At 38.3% G+C, this 18,905-nt stretch overlaps 1 protein-coding gene across 15 annotated transcripts in view; it reads right to left on the reverse strand.

The window, feature by feature from the left end:
- SOX5 (SRY-box 5) overlaps positions 1-18,905 on the reverse strand; it is a 1,023,582-nt gene that overhangs the window by 29,019 nt on the left and 975,658 nt on the right. For 12 of the 15 annotated variants that reach the window (XM_003792460.3, XM_012806794.2, XM_023514671.1 and 9 more), the window contains one exon: positions 10,293-10,470. The exons of the other annotated variants lie outside the window; for them this stretch is intronic. In XM_003792460.3, the coding sequence (XP_003792508.1) occupies positions 10,293-10,470 (178 nt within the window). The remainder of the gene's footprint in view (positions 1-10,292; positions 10,471-18,905) is intronic. 15 annotated transcript variants of the gene reach the window in all.

Here is an 18,905-nt window from a genome sequence, read left to right on the forward strand (position 1 = left end):
AATAAAGGTTTTAGTTAAGTTATTAATCTGAATAGTTTGTAGTATTGTAGATAAGTAAAGATCTTAGTTATGAATCAGAATACTCTGCAAAAGTAAAGCTATATTTATTTATTTATTTTTTTCATGCAAGGAACACCTGAATGTTACCATAGGATATAGGTACTAATAATTACCACTATGGTTATTGACTCCTTCGTAGGATTAGAAAAGTCAACATTGAGTCTGTCACATACAGAAGTAGATCATTATAAACTGACTGAAAGAAGAACATCCCCCCCCCCAATCTGTTTGTGGTGAAATAAACCACAGGTGGCAGTGGTTTGCCACGGATACACACATGTAATAGTCAGGGGCGATGTATGAAGCACAGGCTGTAACCAGGCACCTGTAATTGTCTGATAAAAAATTGTGGCTACTCTTAACTATAGTCGCACTTAATTCACACTCTTAATAAGATGGTCAAATAACCAGTTTGTGTCTGCTGCTCGATAATCTGCGGTTGGTAAAAAGACCCTAGCAAAATATATTTTTTAAGAATAATTGGTGTAAGGAGGAAACAATTTTTACCTTACATTTCACACCGGTCATTTATTTATTTGACTGCACTTTCGCATGACGATCAGGGAGGAAGACTGATGGAAACGACTGGCTCGCAAATATTGAAAGAAAAGCTAATATCTCCTCTTTCTCTCTCCCTCTCTTTTAACTAGGGCATAAAATGGCATAAAATGAATCTGTAATATGAAATTGCCCAGAAAAGGGACTTGTTTGTGACATGAGGCTAAATCTAACCAGATCCATTGGTGAATTGTGACAGATGGAGGGACTGTGAGACAGAAGGCAGGCACTAATCACACATAAAATGACCGGCTTGCCTCAACATGTTCCATGGATTCCAGCAAACTTTACACCCTAATCCATTTTTAGAACAAAAAACATCTGGGCCATAAATCCTCTAATCTGCCAAAACACGCTATTAAATCCCATGATTTGTTGAAAAACACTAAGATTAAAGAAAGGAAATATAAAATGGCTAACTGCCGTGTTAGGAAAGTGTTATTAATACTCTTTCTTTGTCTCAATTATGAATGTTCTGGTACTAAAGAGCCTTGTCTAATCATGTCAGATTACACATCCTCTTTGTATTGCGAGACTCTTCTATCTGATCTGCTGATTGCCAAAAAACATAGAATATTTTCTTGCTGCTTAAACATTTCTATTGAAGAAACTGATGTCAGATTAGTGCAGTGCTTCGGTGCTGGCAGGTTTAGAAATGCTCCGCGCCTGTTCCCCAGGGATTAGGCACAGACTAGACCTGGTCCTCTGATTTCCCTGAAGCAGAAAGAAAAGTTCAACTGCCGAAAAGGGGAACCTGGAGGAAGATTATATATTTTGTCTTTCAGAGCTAAATTCACTGGAACTTATCCAAAGAACAAAACATTCCTGTTCAACTATAAACACAACACAAAGTGAAAACAACTACTTAGAGTTAGGACAGATCTTTAGGGTTACTATTTACTATAAAAGATGTTGGTATTTAACCTTACATTATCCTCAACCTTCTGATTTGGTTCTTCTGCACACAACCTTCTTAATATATTATTATTGAACTCACGCTGTTTAGGAGTGACATTATTCCAGAAGGAAATAGAGCTCTTCATGATAGTAATGGTCTCGGGATCTGTTCATTTAGTAAGATCCTAAGAGGATCTGCCTGATTTTCCTATCCTCTAACCCCTTGTTTATATACGCCCTGGCATCATGCTTTTTTGTAGACTATTTAGCTTCTATGTAGTCTAATTATCTTCTCCAGAATACAAATATATTTGAAATAGCTTGGCACATGGAATTGAATAAAAGCATGCATTCTTTATGCTTTTTAGGGACTGCCAAGAGAACATTGTGTAGGAAAAATGATTAATATAGATGCAAAAGGAATGCAAATTTTTATGAGGGTGGCTAACTGATAGACCTTCATTCTGTAATGGCTATTACCCTTCCAAGTATGAACCAGGCCCAACTCTGCCTAGCTTCCAAGATCAGACCAGAGGGCGCACATTCAGGGTGGTATTCCATAGGTTATAATGGCTGTTTCCAATTCAAAATGTGTGTTTTAGAGCAGGTAGAAACAACTGTTCACTTTAAAACATACATTCTTGCTTTTAGAGACCCTTGAGTTTTAGTTATGATGCCATATGAAGTTATTTATTTATTTATTTTTTGCAGTTTCTGGCCGGGGCTGGGTTTGAACCCGCCACCTCTGGCATATGGGGCTGGTGCCCAACTCCTTAGAGCCAGAGGCGCTGCCCCCCGTATGAAGTTTTAACATTTCTATCTGCCGTGTTAAATCATAAAGCTATTTGTGTATCACAGCATTCAGTCTCAACGGGATTGTTGACTCGTTCTGTATATTTTGTTCTTAATCACTGTCACCAAATCCCCGCCCCTGCAGACTGCTTGCTCTCTCTCTCAGCAAATGGCCTTGCCCCTGATTTAGGAAAGATCAGTAGGGCTGATCTCTCACTTTCCTGCCCCCACACTTTCTCCCACCCACTGCTAGCTTTGAATTGATCTCCATTTACGCCATTTTTTCCCTCTTCCTGTTTCAATAAAAACAATCTGTCCATTTTTAGTCAAGACAAGTCTCCTAAACTCACATTAGAGTTCTAGATTTCTCTACCTCTTCATTGATTATTCTCTTCTCATTCACCTCCTCTGTCTTATCCTATCAACTCGTAAGTATTTAAGGTTCTCACTTCTCCTAACACAAGTGAATCAAGTTCCTCCTTTAACCTTGTTTTGTTCTCTTCTCCAACCCCGGCTCCCTATTTACCTTCTAGTGAAGCTTCTCCCAGACGCTGTATCTCATAGTCTCCCGTTCCCTCCTCGCTCTTCAACTCCCACTACAATTTCGTTTCTGCTGCCCTTGGTCTTTGAGTTGTCGCATCACCTGCCAGCACCACCTCTTCTTTCTCATCATAGCCTTGCTCCTTTCTCCTCTCTGCTTCCTCCATCCTCAAATCCCTGCCTGAGATCCTTTCTTTACCGGTTTCTTAAATTTTGGTGCAAGACTCTAATCATCAACAAAAAGTATGTGTTTTAGAGTTTAATTCGGGACAGTCCTGAATTAAAATGCTAGCTTTGCCACCTACTAGCTCTATACACATAATTTTACCTTTTTAAGTCTCAGTTTTCTCCTTGGTGAAGTGGGGATGACATTCACTAGATAAACATCAAGATTAAGTGAGTTCATATAGTCCCATCGTCTGTGGAAATGATTCAATAACTGATACTTCATTTATAAAGAGGCCCAGTGAAATAAGTAGAATGGGGGGACTGGGTTCAGATGGATCCAGGATTCCATTTCTTGGTGAGTGTGATCGTTGGCAAAGTTTAACACGTCAACTCTCTACTTTTCCATTTCTCTCAGCTGGGATATAAATGTAAGGCTGATGGAAGAATTAAATGAAATAGCAAAATATGAAAGAGTAGATAGCACCTGGGATCTGAAGAGGCAGCAAAAAACTAACTCCTTTATTTTTTTTTTATTATCCCTGGGTGGCAGCAAAAAACTAACTCCTTTATTTATTTTTTTTATTATCCCTGGGTGCCCAACCTTAGCACTCATGTTATATAACTTTGAATATTATGGAGAATCTGTGAGGGGATTCAGTGAAATGGGAATCAGCCCATCGGAGTCTGAAGAGATCCGAATGGTCATCTGATGCATTTCATTCTGCCTTTATTAGGAATTCAGGCAGCAATTGCATCTAAAGTAAGTCTCGGATCAGAGGGGATATGTGTACGAGGAGTTTGCTGAGCCTCAATCTTAACAGGGACGTGAGAGGGAAGAGGTCAACATGGCTCCCCCTTAACATGTCGGAGGAGATTTGGAAAATGCCACTCAGGAATCATGAACGTCAGAAATTTGTGAGATTCTGATAGCTTTGTTAAGTGCACCGCAATTTGATTTTTAAAAAATGCCTCAGTGTTTCTTCTTAACCATCTCCAAAATTCTTCTCTAATTTTTCAGTTTTATTTTGAAAGGCTCCTCGTATATATTTTTAAGGGCAGAAGGGACAAACTGAAAAGTCCATTTTTGGAGGAGGTAAAGTCTAAAAGGAAAGAATTACTAAGACTGCTGTGTACCAAAGGAAAACAAAACAAACCCCTCCAACCAGGAAATAGACTGAAACTAGGTGAAATGGTGTCTTCCCCCCAAAATATATCTGGGAATCTGATCTCATTTGCAATTAGGGCCTTTTAAGATGTAATTAAGGATCTTGAGGTGAGATCACTGGCATCCTTGTAAGAGCGAGGAGAGAAAGAGGTGTGACACACAGAGAGAGTGAGAAGCCCACACAGAGGTAGAGCGCAGTTATGCATCCATGCCCAGGGAAGCCAAGGATCGTCAGAGGCACGGAGGCATGGGCCTCCCTCAGAGCTTCCAGAAGGACCAGAGCCCGCTGACACTCCAACTGGGATTTCCAGCCTCCAGACTCGTGAGAGAATAAATTCGTTTTAGGCCACCAGTTCCTGGTAATTTGCTGTGGCAGCCTTAGGAAAGCAGTATACCCGCCTTGGTCTTAACTATGGCCCTAAGAATTGAGAGATAGTCCCAAGTACTGTAAACTTAACCATTGCCTGCCTCAGATCCTCCCTGACTGCTGGTGTATGCGTCTACTAATTTGAATGTCCCATGAGTACCTGAAAGGCAGCACATCTGAGACAGAATTCATCAATTTCTTGTGGCCTCAATTTGTTCTTTCTGTATTCCACAAACCTTTTTAGTAACCCATCTAGTCACTGGGGAGTCATGTAAGGCCTCTCCTTTACCCCACACAGATGAAAGGCAGCCGGGCCTGCACAGTGATGCCTCTTCCTCGGCCCTCAGATGTGCCTCTGCCTTCCCACGCTCCCTGCTTTTCTTAAAGCCACCTCATTCCTCACTCGTGTTAATGCCTGAGCCTCTTAACTGGTTCCTTATCTTTAGGCTTACACTCTTTGAATCCATCTCCGACTCTGCTTCTAGATAAAGCATCCCCAAATATTTTTTTAAAAAAGAGAATTTGGATCATGTCAAAATCCCCGATTAAAAACCCATCTCTTGGTACTCCAGGGCTTAAAGGAACATTTCATAAAATGATGATCTGTAACAGTCTTTGAAAAAATAATTCCAGGTTTAAATAAGCATAGGCACTGCCATACTAATGTTAAAAAGCTCTCTTCGTGGCATGAATTTTCAAAATCTGGACTATGTTCATGTGCACTGTGCATCTTCAAGAGATAACAGTCTGCAGCCTTTCCCAAACACAATGGAACTTTTGAAACTCTGTGATGGTTCCTCAAAAACATCATTCTGGGATAAGTTCCAAATACTTTAACAGAGTCTAAGAGTCTCTCCATGATAGGAACTCTTCTGTCCTTCCCGTGTCCCTTCCTGCCAATCTCTCAGGAGCCCTGCGTTTTAGCTACACGGGGCTTTTTCCCTGTTCCAAGGACAGGCCTTCCCCTTCTCTCTCCCACCTTCTGTCTCCCAACACTTTCTCTTTTGCCGAAATGCTCTCTCTTTCTGGTATGTTTGGGAATTTATTCAGATGTTGCCCATTTTGTGAGGACATCTCTGACATACCCCAGACACGCTCCTTGGAAAGATTAGTCCTTTCCATTTATATGCTCCTTCAAAACCTCGGACATGCTTCGATTGTCACACTAGCTGGCACTTTTCTGAGTTTGTTTTTCACATCCGTCTATGACCGACTTGAGGGAATGTTTCTATTCTACTCTTTTATTCCTTTTGGTGCGTGGCAGGTTCTATTGAAGGCATACACGCATATTCTAAGTCAACAGCATCTGCCTTTATAATTTCAAGTTCAATGGTTATCTCTGTCTTCGTATCAGAAGAAGCCTTTACTATATGGCAGAGACTTATTAAAACTCATGGAACTGACATGATAGTAGGGTCATATAAATTCTTATTATTACATGTTTATTTCATCCTATTGTCAGCTGTAAGTAAAAGTCACATATGCATTTCAAGTGATTTTCCACAAATGTTAATTTTTTTTCTACTTCTGAGGTCACTGATCACCATCAAATTTTTGGCACCCTGATAGGGAGCCATTTCTTCAACTGTGAAAACTCATGAGAATTAGGTGATACATGTGAAAGCGATCTGTAAACTGTAAAATGCTATGAAAATATTAATTGCCAGATGTCTCTGAATGGTATCCCTACCCTCCTGATGATGCAGGAGCTGTCTAGGACTTAGACAGGAATTCTTGTTCACTCACTGAATCCCCTATACACATACAAAATACTTCTCACTAAAGCCTCTGTCTAAGCTTTGCTCATTAAAAACATAAGCTAATGAAGCTTCAAAGCAATATCCTCCTCCATGTCATCATATTTTAAATTAGCAAGTTGTAGAAATAATGTACCCAATTAATGAACTTGAAAATATTCCCCTTCGTTTGATTTAGTCAATGGGCATCTATGACATTTGCTCTGGTGAAGTTGTAATTTTCGCATGGTGACGTCTCTGAAGAATGGAAGGTATGAAGAACACATTCCAATGTGCTCCCAGGGACGCTGGGGCGGAGACTGGAGGCACCGAAAGCCTCCATTCAGGACTGCCATCTGATGGTCCTCCAGATTGACAAAAATGTTTGACATTGAGAAGTGTTAATTCTCCTTTGTGGGATGGATGAGTGGAAGGATAAACGACTGAGAAGTACCCCTGATGTCCAGAGGTTCCCAAAAGGCAGTGAACTAAACACAAGGAATGCCAACCCAGGGGCTGTACTTGCAACGTGCCAAACTCCATGGGCTGTGCGTCTGGACAACTTGCTCAATCTTTATATACATTTGTTTCCTTAAAATTCAAACAGAACTAATAAACATAGAATCACAGAATTGTCTACACTGTGACAAGAAAGTACTTCACATCTTTAGGTAAAAGCCTCTTTAGGTCTCTGTTCCTTATCTTCAAAATAACAAGTTTTGGCTAGATGACATGGATACCTGCTCTAGCTAGCCCAGGGTCTTTAAATCTCGAACAGCTACAGTGAGATAACAGATGAAAAAAAATGCTTGAAAAAAGACAGTAACAGTTTCGCACATATGTATAATATAGGTGGAAAAGAATAATAAAGGAAACACATCATCTGTTTGAAATATTCTAAAAGTCATTCTTCTGAACTAGTTATGCCTTTGAAAGACTCCCTTTCTTTGGAGCTGTCTATCATGTGTGTACCCTCTCAAAAGCATTCTTATGAAATATAGTGAAACAATATTAAAAAGTTGCTTTCTATATTTGTAGCTAATAGATATATAGCAAAGAGCCCCATGTCATTAATGATAACTTAAGTTATTTTTTGGTCCACAGTTTTCTGTGGTTTATAAATGGCATAATACATTATTTCTTCTTTCAGGGGTGACCTTTACAACACCATTAATCCCTGCAGCTTTTATCCAACTACATTACTACTCATTAAAGTTTTAGCTTTCAACATCTGCATTTGTTGAAAAGAGAAAAGTAAATTGTCGTGGCCTCAAATCCCTGGAAAGTGTGAGGGATGTGTATGTGGTAAAGGGACATTTTCAGATAAAAAAAAAAAAAAAAAAACTTCTAGTAGTAGAAAATCAATGTCATTAAATATGTTCCTGCCTCTCTAAAGTACCATCATCCTCCATCCTTGGGAACACCAAAGTAAAAATATTCGTCTCTCATGAAAGTACAAATATATTAGTTAGGCTATTCGTGAAATAGTCTAGTTCTACAGTAACATGACAAAAGTAGCCACATTATACATGTAGTGTATATTTCTGTTCTAAAACCTGTTTCTACTCAGTCTTCTCAATCTATAATCACAGTTTAACACCAAACTTTCAAAAGATGAGAGTCGCTATGATCAACTTTCTTTTCTCACTGAAAATCTTTATCATTGAAAATCTATCCAACCCATTCTACTACAATGTGTCTTTCAGAATCTACCTACCTGTGCCCTCCAGATAAATCATAAGGCACTTCTTTTTCATGTCAGCTTTCCTGTAGAATGTGCCATCAGTAAATAATCCCACTTTTGGGAAACTTTTATTTTTCCTAAGTTAGCAGGAGACACTGCTCCATTTCCATTCTTACTAGAAAACGCCTGCTCTTCATTTCATTCTTACTCTAAAACACTCAGTTTTCCACTTCAAAAAGTGTGTTGGATCTAAAATGTGTGCAGAGATACTGTGATACTCTTTCCTTCAAGAGCTGAAGCCTAATTCCCCTTGCGTTGAGTTAGGCTGGACTTAGGTCGATCTTTCTTATAAGGAATAGAATAAAACAGAACTAACTGCGTGTGACTGTGGAGAACAGGTCATGAAGGCCACTGTGTTTTTCTCTTTGCTCTTTTCTTTGGCTAACTCAGTCTAAAGAAGGTTAGAGCTATGTGTCCAAGAATGGGGGCGTCCAACTAACAACCATGTATGTGAGTCATCTTGGAAACAGATCATCCAACCCCAGTAAAGTCTACAGATGACTGCACCTCTGGCCCACACCTTTTTTTTTTTTTATTAAACCCTCAAAGCTTATTTATTTAAATGGAAGATCCTGAGCTATAACTACCAGCTAAGCTGGCTCTTAAAGACTGAGATAATAACGTTGGCTGTTTTAAGCTGCTACATTTTAGGTTAACTTATTGCAAAGCAACAGATAACGGATATAATTGGTAGCATCTATGATACTTTTGCCCACTTCTTACCAGACACACTCTTTTTTTGGTGAACTTAATTGCTCTTCTTACTTCAACCACTCATCAAGGAACAATTTCTATATCTAAAGTGCTAGTACCCCTTCGACATACGAGACATATATTTACAATTTTCTCCTGAACATCTCTACCTACCTGGTTTCTTATGTTTCGAATTCAGCACATATTACATTTTTATATTTACTCCAAATCTGCTTCCACTCTGGGTCCCTTTTTCTTAGCTAATGGAGGGACAATCCCTCTTATTTTATAAACTTAAAATCTTCGACTCCTGTCTACAGTTTAACTCCTACCAGATACGTTCCACTGTGGACTCTTCGTGTCAATTTTTCTTTAATATCTAACTAGTCCCTCTTATAATTTGGCATTACTTATTTCTATCTCTTGGGACTTACTCTTGCCCTACACTAAAATACCAGTTTCCCCAATTCCAATATCTTTCTTCTGCAACACTCTTTTTAAAGTTCTGATTATACTGCTGCCTGGGGAAAACATCACAATTCCTTAAGTTGCCATTCAATCAGATTCCGTGGGACCCTTTTGGTTTTCGCTCTAATCACTTTCCTCTATTTACTCTTTTCATAATCTCGGCAACTCAGTTTATTTCTCAAAAACATGCTATTTTTACCCGGTGTTTTTTCTTACTGCCTAGAATGCTTAAAAATGTACCTCTTCTTCAAGGCTCTGTCCAAATTAGGCTATTTCAAACTTACTCTTCCTCAATCCTTCCCAAGCAGAATCCAACACCCTCCTCTTTCTGACTATATGATTGTATCTGTGCTCTGAAGTAGCACTTCCCAGAGTTGACTTATACTATAGGACAAATGACTTTTCCTCAACTAAACCACAAGATCCTCGAGGGCTGGTCTATGCTGGTCTCCTGAAAATTGTACCCAAATAATAAACATGCACACATCAATAAATGTGGATTCAAATAAACATTGATAGTCTAATATAAGTATACTAAAATAAACATAATTTCATTTTTCAAAGGCAACTTACAGAAATATTTTCTGTTTACTGAATTTATAGTTATTACTGAATTGATGCTATCCACTCCTTTATAATACTTTGATGTCTTAAAGTAATTCTGAAGCAGGATGGAACTAAACAGACTTCACATCCTGTTGGTTGACTGCTGATCGAGGCAGAATGCCTTTCATCGTTATGCATACTTTGTACATATCAACCAAAAATAAATGGAAATAAATTTCAGTGATGGAAAACAAGTTACCTAATAACAACTACTGTTCACGGTCTTAGACATTTAGGCTTTTTTTGGTAAACTTATGGAGACAGTTAAGCATATAAATATAAGCAATGCGATTAGATTTTCAGAGGGTCATTATAACTTGGACTTCAATGAGAAATTTCATTTCCATGTTTTAAGCAGACTGATGTGGTTCTTCGAATTGAAACTCTCCAGTAGAACTCAAGCCATGCATAGGGTCAGTGCGATGTGCCATTTTCAAGATGATTTCATTCAATAGCCACAAACAGAAAATCAGCAAGAACAAAAGAAACAGGACTTACCTATTGTGCTAACTCTGGTTGAAGGACTAGCTAATGCTGCTGGGACAGAGGCTTTGAGGGGGCCTGCCCCACTGTTTATTCTCAGAGCTGGCATATGGGGAGAGGTGGGTGATGTGGGTGATTTGCCATCAGAGGTCTTGGGTTTAGCTGAGAGGTTCAGTGGCTGTGCCACTTCATCCTGCAACGATCATCAGAACATGAGCTGTGATAAGGAAAGGCCGATCAAAAATGCCCATAAAAACACAGGTAGACAGCCTATCACCTCCCGTCCAATTGCTCCACCAATCAGCCATCTTCACATTCAATCTGAGCATTACAGTGTTTGGGCAGCTGTCAGCATGATGTCGCCCTCAACTACAGATTATGAAACACGTTAAAGAGAGTAGAAAGTACTTAGCTGTCCACCGAAAGCACATAACTGATGCAACCTATAAGAAATAGTCTTTAAAGCTCTTCTTTGTACCCTACATTTTTATTGAGAGATAGGACATAATAAATATAAAATTATGACATAGGTGGGTATTTTTTTTTAACCTCTGAAGAACTGGAGTTGAATCTGCAGCATCTTTCTAGCCTGGTGCTTAGAGTACCTGGAGGACCCACGAGTGAGGACTCACATGGCTGTGTGCCTCTAAGCAGAGCCGCTCTCCAGACTAAACATATACACACAAAAAAACCATTTTCTAACATTCTTTGAAAATAATCCTTTCTCCTAGGTTTCACAGAAATACTTTTGGATTTGATCTAAAAATAAACACAATGAACATCACCTTAGGTACTACTTGTCTACACGTGCTACGGTTCTAAACACTTAACAAACATCATGCTTTTTAAATCAGATTTGTTTTCCAGATTTCCCTACATGTGGCGTGAAGATCTGTATGGGATGAGTGCAGCGTGGGTGATGGTTACCGACTGTTTTATCCTTACACAGGCCAAACATAATAATACATAAAAGTTATGGACACCTTATCGTTAAGATTTCTACCACACCATACAAGAATATAAGAGAAGGATGATATTAGTGTTACATGACTTTCTTCAAAAACAGACAAAGTTGTCTTATTCCTTTTCTAAATTTGGGATATTGCACCACGACTTTGTATATTGTTGTTTACATTATTCCCAACTTTACATAGATGTTATTACAGAATAAAAATTTAGTTTTTACAGAGCTACTATTTTGTGAGTTAAGATTATAAAATATCTATCAAAAGCAGGATAACCTGCTGAAAGGAGAATAATTTTTAACCACATGGTGTATCTAGGGGACATGAATGCATCTGTGAATTAATGCAAACAAAACCGTATGCACAGATTCACCCAAAAACCCCTTTACAAAATCACTTTACCACAATGGTTTAATGGTACAATAGGATATCTACATCAAATTTATATTTTTAAGTGGTTTGATATTATCAGACATTTTTTAATTCTGTGCCTAGGTATACTTATGAAACCTATGGAGAGTCCAGGAAAAATTATTCTTGTGACCTTTCTTTAACTTTAGATTTTGTTGTTGTTTTAACTTTTGTTTTGTTGTTTGTTGTTGTTTCAGAGAAAAGAACAGTTCTTCGAAAATCCATGAGATAATTCTAACTGGCAATCTCCTATCACATGAGATACATAATACGTACATGGCCATTACACCAAATTGATGTTGATTTATAGAATCTTGATAGGAAGTAAAATAATCCATAATTGACTCAATATATAATTTGCTGAAGTTCACCTTAGCATTTTAAAAACTACCAGGGCAAAATTATCCTTAGATCATTCAATCTGAAATATTTACATGAACTGTGAGGGCATAATCCACGTATCTGATGCTAAGGTTGGCAGAAACCAGAAGTGCCCTCTCTTTTCACTATACTCAGGATGAACAGGTGTTTCTCAAAATGTGGCCCTGGGACTCGCACCATCAGCACTACCCAGGAACCTACTAGAAAGGCAAATTCTCTGCCATAGAAACTTTGGGGGTGTGACCTAGTGAGCTGTGTTTTTCTTTTTTTTGTTTGGGGTTCATTGAGGGTACAAAGAGTCGGATTATACTGATTGCATTTGTTAGGTAATTGTTAGGTAAAGTCCCTCTTATAATTATGTCCTGCCCCATAAGAGGTATGTCATACACCCATAACCCCATAACCCTTCTCCCTCTCCCTCATTCCCCTACCCCCACCTTGTATTAGGTCCTCTATTCCTTCTTATTAGAATTAAGTACACTGGATTCTTTCATCTCCATTCTGGTGATGCTGTACTAAGAACGTGTTCCACCTCATCCAGGTTCATACAAAAGATGTAAAATCTCCATCTCTTTTATTTATGGCTGAATAGTATTCCATGGTGTTCATATGCCACAGCTTGTTAATCAATTCCTTGATTGGTGGGCATTTAGGTTGTTTCCACATTTTGGTGATTGTAAATGGAGCTGCAATAAACAGTCTAGTGCAAATGTCCTTATGAAAGAGAATTTTTTTTTCCTTCTGGGTAGATAACTAGTAATGGGATTGCAGGATCAAATGAGAGGTCTAATTTGAGTTCTTTGAGGGTTCTCCATACTTTCTTCCAAAAAGGTTATATTAGTTTGCAGTCCTACCAGCAGTATAAAAGTGTTCCCTTCTCTCCACATCCATGCCAGCATCTGCAGCAATCTGTGTTTCTTTTTTTTTTTTTTTTTAGACAGAGCCTCAAGCTGTCCCCCTGGGTAGAGTGCCATGGCATTACAGCTCACAGCAACCTCCAACTTCTGGACTCAAGCAGGTCTCCTGCCTCAGCCTCCCAAGTAGCTGGGACCACAGGCACCTGCCACAACGCCCAGCTATTTTTTGGTTGTGGCCGTCACTGTTGTTTGCCGGGCCCGGGCTAGATTTGAACCCACCACCTTATGTGTATGTGGCTGGCGCCTTAGCCACTTGAGCCACAGGTGCTGAGCCGCAATCTGTGTTTCAAAGTTAAAAAGCCACTGCCTCATATAATAGCAAAGAAGACTATTAAAAAAAGTTTTTTTAGAGTTCAAAACCATTTAAAAAGCCTCTTTAATATAAGAAGGTAACATTAAAAATATGTAAGACTACGTCAGTCTTTAAAATATGATTGGGGAATATCATGTGCTAATATTAATAAATTAAAACACACATATCTACAGTAAACTAAATGCTACTGAAGTTCAGTGGTGCCATGAAGCCTGGAATCCAGGTCCAGGAGTCCAGTGTCAATTAGGCCTCACTATCCTGGCTGGGACACAGGGGCTTTCCTGACTCTCTACTATGCAGCTGTAAATATTCCAGGCAGCGTGTCCTCCTATCAAATGTTGCACCTGTTCACTACCTTCATGTGAAACCACTAGCTTCTCTCATGACAGCCTGAGAATTTCCTTTGGACAGCATTACAATTCTTACAAAACTTTTGGGGGCTTCTTGGAGATACTACAGGAAGTTGTTTCATGTAACTGTGCAGAAAGAAAAAAAAAATACATGAAAAAAGGTATTGCCCAGAGTAGGAACAGGAGAGATTTATGAGCACAGGAAACAGAGTGTGAATGAGCATGGGGGCAGGGGTGGGGATGGTGTCGGCGGTGTTGATGAAGAGGATGTGGGTGCTGGTGGGGTGAAGTGTCGTATGTCTTGGCTTTAGGTGCTAAGAACTATAACATGCTTGAAGATGAATGTTCCAAGCATTTATCAGAGCAAGAGTCCCACTAGAACTCCTAATATTCTCCTCCTTTCTAAGTAGCAAACATGTTTGAAAGCCAAAAAGTGCAAGGCCCCAAGGACGTAAGGCCCCCAAGAGGTTGACAGTTCCAAAGTTGATATAAATGCCATTCAAAATTGCCCTTTCCTTCTCTTCTATTGTGTGACCAGCCTAATTGTTTATTAATAAGAACTCAAATGCTTCCTCCTTATGCTGGTGGCAATATAAATAATTGTGACCCATTATAGGAGATTATTTTTCAATTTGATTCTTTTAATAATTGACGACTGAACTACTGTACCAAATGCCTATTATTCATGAAGAATATATTACCGTAGTTTCCCATTCTCTATTAATTATTTTTCATTTGACTAGATGAACATTTAAAAACCTTACCTATAAAATAGATGTGGACCATGGATGTATGGCACGCAGTCTTATAATTAGGAATATGAACAATCAATGCTGAAGGTAAGACTTTTTCCTCTTTCATTTCGTACTTGTAATATCTTACTTCGGAGAAATTGGAACGCTTAACATGATTACCCTCCAGTATTGCAAATAAAATCTACATTTTAAAATAGCAAATAAGTAATTTACAAGTAAAAATGTCAGTAACTTTCAAGGTTAAGAAAACATTGGAAAATATTCCATTTCCACTGTATGTCCCATCAAGCAGTGAACAAAGCAATTTGTTTTTAATTACCTTCCCAATTGTTAAATAAGGTTGCCAATTAAAAGTTCTGAAAATAGCATATTTTATAATTATTTTATTTATATACAAAGTGAAAGTTAGGAACCGTTTATGTATCTGTTGAGTAGCTCCAAACTTGTCTATGATAAATGGAAACTAAGTATTGAAGCGTAAGTAAACCTGTAAGTTAAGATAAACAAGTTCTAGCCAGTAGAAGGCTCTGATTGACATTTACGGAGTTCATGATAAATATTCTACATAATTTTTCTAATATTCAGGACTATGAAGTAATTAATAGTCTCCGGGGAAAAAAGTAAGACTCAGAAAGTTCCAATGAAACCCAGGTGTTTGGACTGAACATAAAATATTTTTAATTTATATGACAAATTTAATCCTAAAATTCAAAGGCATGGATGGAATGTAATTCCTGAAAGTCAGACCTAACATATAACTCTATCACCTAATAAACCACATGAAGGTTAATACGCACATTTGCTATCTTATATATTAGCTGTAAGTGCGAGGCATAAATTGACTTATTTTGGTGTTTGTGGTTGTTTTACATCTCTGTTCTCTACACATGCAGCATTGAAGATGTCCTTTAGGAATATTAAAGAGTTGTTTAACTAGACCATTCTTGAAGGAAAATCCCAAGGGTTGATGTTCAAAATACATAGTAGAAAAAAATATTATTTTGTATGTTACATAGAAGTTTTAGGAGCCTATTCAAAAATAAACTTCTCCTATATCAATGACTCGGTAATCTTAATTGTTTAGGATAGAATGCAAAATCCATAAAATACTAACACACATATAGTTCATGTGTGTTTTATTAACTTATAGATACTATGACTTGTCTCAAAGCCAATGTCTCTCTTCACACCAGCTTGTGGTCAAAGAGAAACACTAGAGATTCTAATTAATTAGTGATAGCCAATGGCAATTTCCTTTTGATTATTTCCTTTTAATTATATATTTTTCTTCAATCATTGCATGGCTATGAAAGAGTCAAAGTGCTTTTCATAAACAAAACAATATATTAAATATATAGACAAACTGACCTCAGTTTAAAAAAACACAGTTCCACATATATTTTTATGCCTAGGGTTTAAATGAAAAGTAAATATACTTCATTTCTTCTCCACTACTGACCACAGAAAAACTAAAGCCTCAAAACCAGGTGCCTAGATATTAGTCAATTTGGGGGACGTATCAGAGCAAGTGTGTTTACTAACACAGATAAATAAATAAATTGGATAAAAGAAAAGAATGTGCCACAGATACGTCGCCTTGGATGCAGTGAAGAAATCCAATTGTCACCATGGACTCAGAGGTCATTCCACATAAACTTAACACTGTAAAATAATGACATAAACTTAAACATATATTTCATTTAGTTGGCTTTCAAATAATACTGTTTGTTCTAAAAAATCATATGACTCCAACATAATTAAATACTCCTAATTTAATAATGTGTACAAACAACAAAAATCAAATGAAAGTTAACAAGCAACGAGCATTCTGCGGAAATCCTGGAAGTTTATTTCTCTCTCCCCATTTTTTAGCTTTTCAATACTTTGCTAAGACATTTTAATAGAGAACAGGAAAATAGAGATTCTAGTATCCTAAAGAAACCTATTGATTTCTCCTATTTTTCTCCTTGTACTTCACAACAGAGAAATATACCCACATGTGGGTTGCTGGACCACCAGATGCGGTACTGAGGATGTGCAAACCATTCCAGCCATCAGAATAAAAAATTCATCTCTATTGACATCTCTATTAATTCTCATTATCTATTTGAGGATCTGGTTTAAACATTCCACTTCCTTAAATATTTACCTAAATTAATTACTAGAAATCAAACATTAATTTGACAGCTAACAAATTTAAACCACTCTAATGGCAGCAGAAAAGAACATATAAATTTAATCATCCGTCCATTCCTTCATTATTTATTGAATAGTATTTCAACTACTTATTAATGGCTATTATATGCTGGGCATTAGAAAAACACAAATCAACTGACATTTAGGCACACGGCTCTCAGGCTTTGGTTTTCTGGGGTTCAGAGAAGAAAGGAGGTCTATTTCCTTTAGATTTAAACTCTAGGGATAAATGTATGTGGCACTGACACAGGATACCCCCTGCTCAGGGCTGGACATGGACCCCGTTTCCTACGCCCAAGCTGGCCCATATTCCCTGGGTCCAAAACAGGCTCAGACAAGCCATTCTGGTGGGTGTGGTACCAAAGCCCCCACTCTTGGAGCAGAGAACACACCCTAAAGAAGAAAGTGTTACTTCTGGAGCAGAGAACACCCCGGACAAGACCACATTCCTACACAAGGGAAGATTTATTATTGAGTTGTGCCCTCAAGCCCCTGGCACCAAAAAGGTTGTAACATTCCATATCCCCCAAACCTTGCTGTCCACAGGATGGGAAAAGTAGTACATAAAGCACTGGACAGACGGCCCAGATGGGTCACCCACTCAGTTCTCTGCTCGAGAGGTCCTATTGTCCTTCTTATCTATCAATAAACTCTAACCTGTCCCTTATTCATGGTGGTCTGTGGATTTATCCTTTGAATCTCCCATACCACTGACCCAGCAGAGAGAGAGATTCTGACTACAGAACTCTGGTTTTTTTTAAAAAGCTAAATTATTTGAGGACAGTTTGCCTGTACAATTCAATATATTGTTTCATTTATAAAAAACACTTTGATTCTTTCCTAGCCATACAGTGACAGAATCAAAATACATCCATAATTTTCTGCTTCTTCCTCTGCATGATGTGAAAACTGTGATTGTCCCATATTTATCATAAATACTCATGCGAGGTAAGAAGCAGTCATAACATATGGGGAAGAGGAAAGGCATTCGTGAAACACGCTGCAAAATTAATCATGCCGCTGCTATTATCCTCTCTGATGAAATAATCGTATTAAATTAAGCAGGGAAGTTACATGACAGGCTGGGTTGCATAATAAGCGCTGCCACTACGCTTCTCTCCCCATCCCGAGCTCATCCTCGCAACTACCTTTTTCTTCCTCTGCCCCTACTGATCACGGTGGGAGCCCTCTTTCACGTCTCCTCCCCAAATAAAGAACTTCTTTTCTACACTTCAGTAGAGGTGTGTCAGAGGAAACCAATCAACCAACCAACAAACAAAAAAAAATAATCAAAGGGAAACATCATGGGGATCTCCCCCCAAATGGCTGAGCTTCCCGTCAATGAAGAAGTTAGGTTTACATCTACGTGCAAGAGTCCAAGTAACATGCGATAAAGATAACGGTAAGAACCTTAAAACTATTTTCTTTGCCCTTGAGGATTTAAAAATCCTCCTCCCGTGGCCATCCCAACTCAGAATTTAATTAGGAGGTTCCTAAAAATCAAGGCTATCATCTCACATAGCAACATAGTCTCTGGAAGCGCCTTTAGAGGAACAGATGCTGACGTCTGGACTTATAAATTGGGAAATGCCTTGTTAACCAGGCAGAAAGAGCTCCAGGAATTCTTTGATAGGTACGCTTTGGCTGTGTTAATGCCACCATTAGACTTGATTGCCATTTAAATGAAAGCTTAAGTTATTTAGCTGGGGGTAATATACTCCCCGCTTCTGATACGGCTTCCTTATTTGGCCATTTTACACTTCTGCTCAATGCATACCTGCTTCTTTTAAAAGTGGATGCTAGCAAGGAGTGTGGTTGGGGGACACTTGCCTCAATGTGGTGATTATACATTTCTTTTACATTTAAATTGCTGGCCCTTAATTAATTTAAAGGGATTCAAATAGTATCCATCATTGCATTTGCAGTTGAAAATGTCCCCTGTTCCGTCTCTCTTAATACTTAGATATTTTCCGATCTGTTGAATTAATGTCTCAAGACCGCAAATTATACATACACACACACCCCTATTTGAAAACAGAGAATAAAGAGCATGGCTTCTGAAATATTCATTATGTTTCACATTCATTTTTTAATTAAAAAATTGCTCTGAAATACTTAATGCAAATACTGCCATTCTTTCCCCACACTAAGTCCTTCTGTGATAGCCGGCCTCCACGATGGCCCTCAGTAATTCCTGCCTCCTCATGTTTATGTCCCTATGTCATCCCCTCCCTAATGTAGAACTGATCTCTAGGTAAGCCAAAGATATTGCAGAAATGACAGAATCTGAACCTGATGCTAGGTCATAAAAGACATGACAGCTTCTACCTTCCTCTTCCA

This window comes from Otolemur garnettii, unplaced genomic scaffold (assembly GCF_000181295.1).
Source record: "Otolemur garnettii isolate 467f Iridium unplaced genomic scaffold, OtoGar3 scaffold00057, whole genome shotgun sequence".
NCBI classification, from domain to species: domain Eukaryota; kingdom Metazoa; phylum Chordata; class Mammalia; order Primates; family Galagidae; genus Otolemur; species Otolemur garnettii.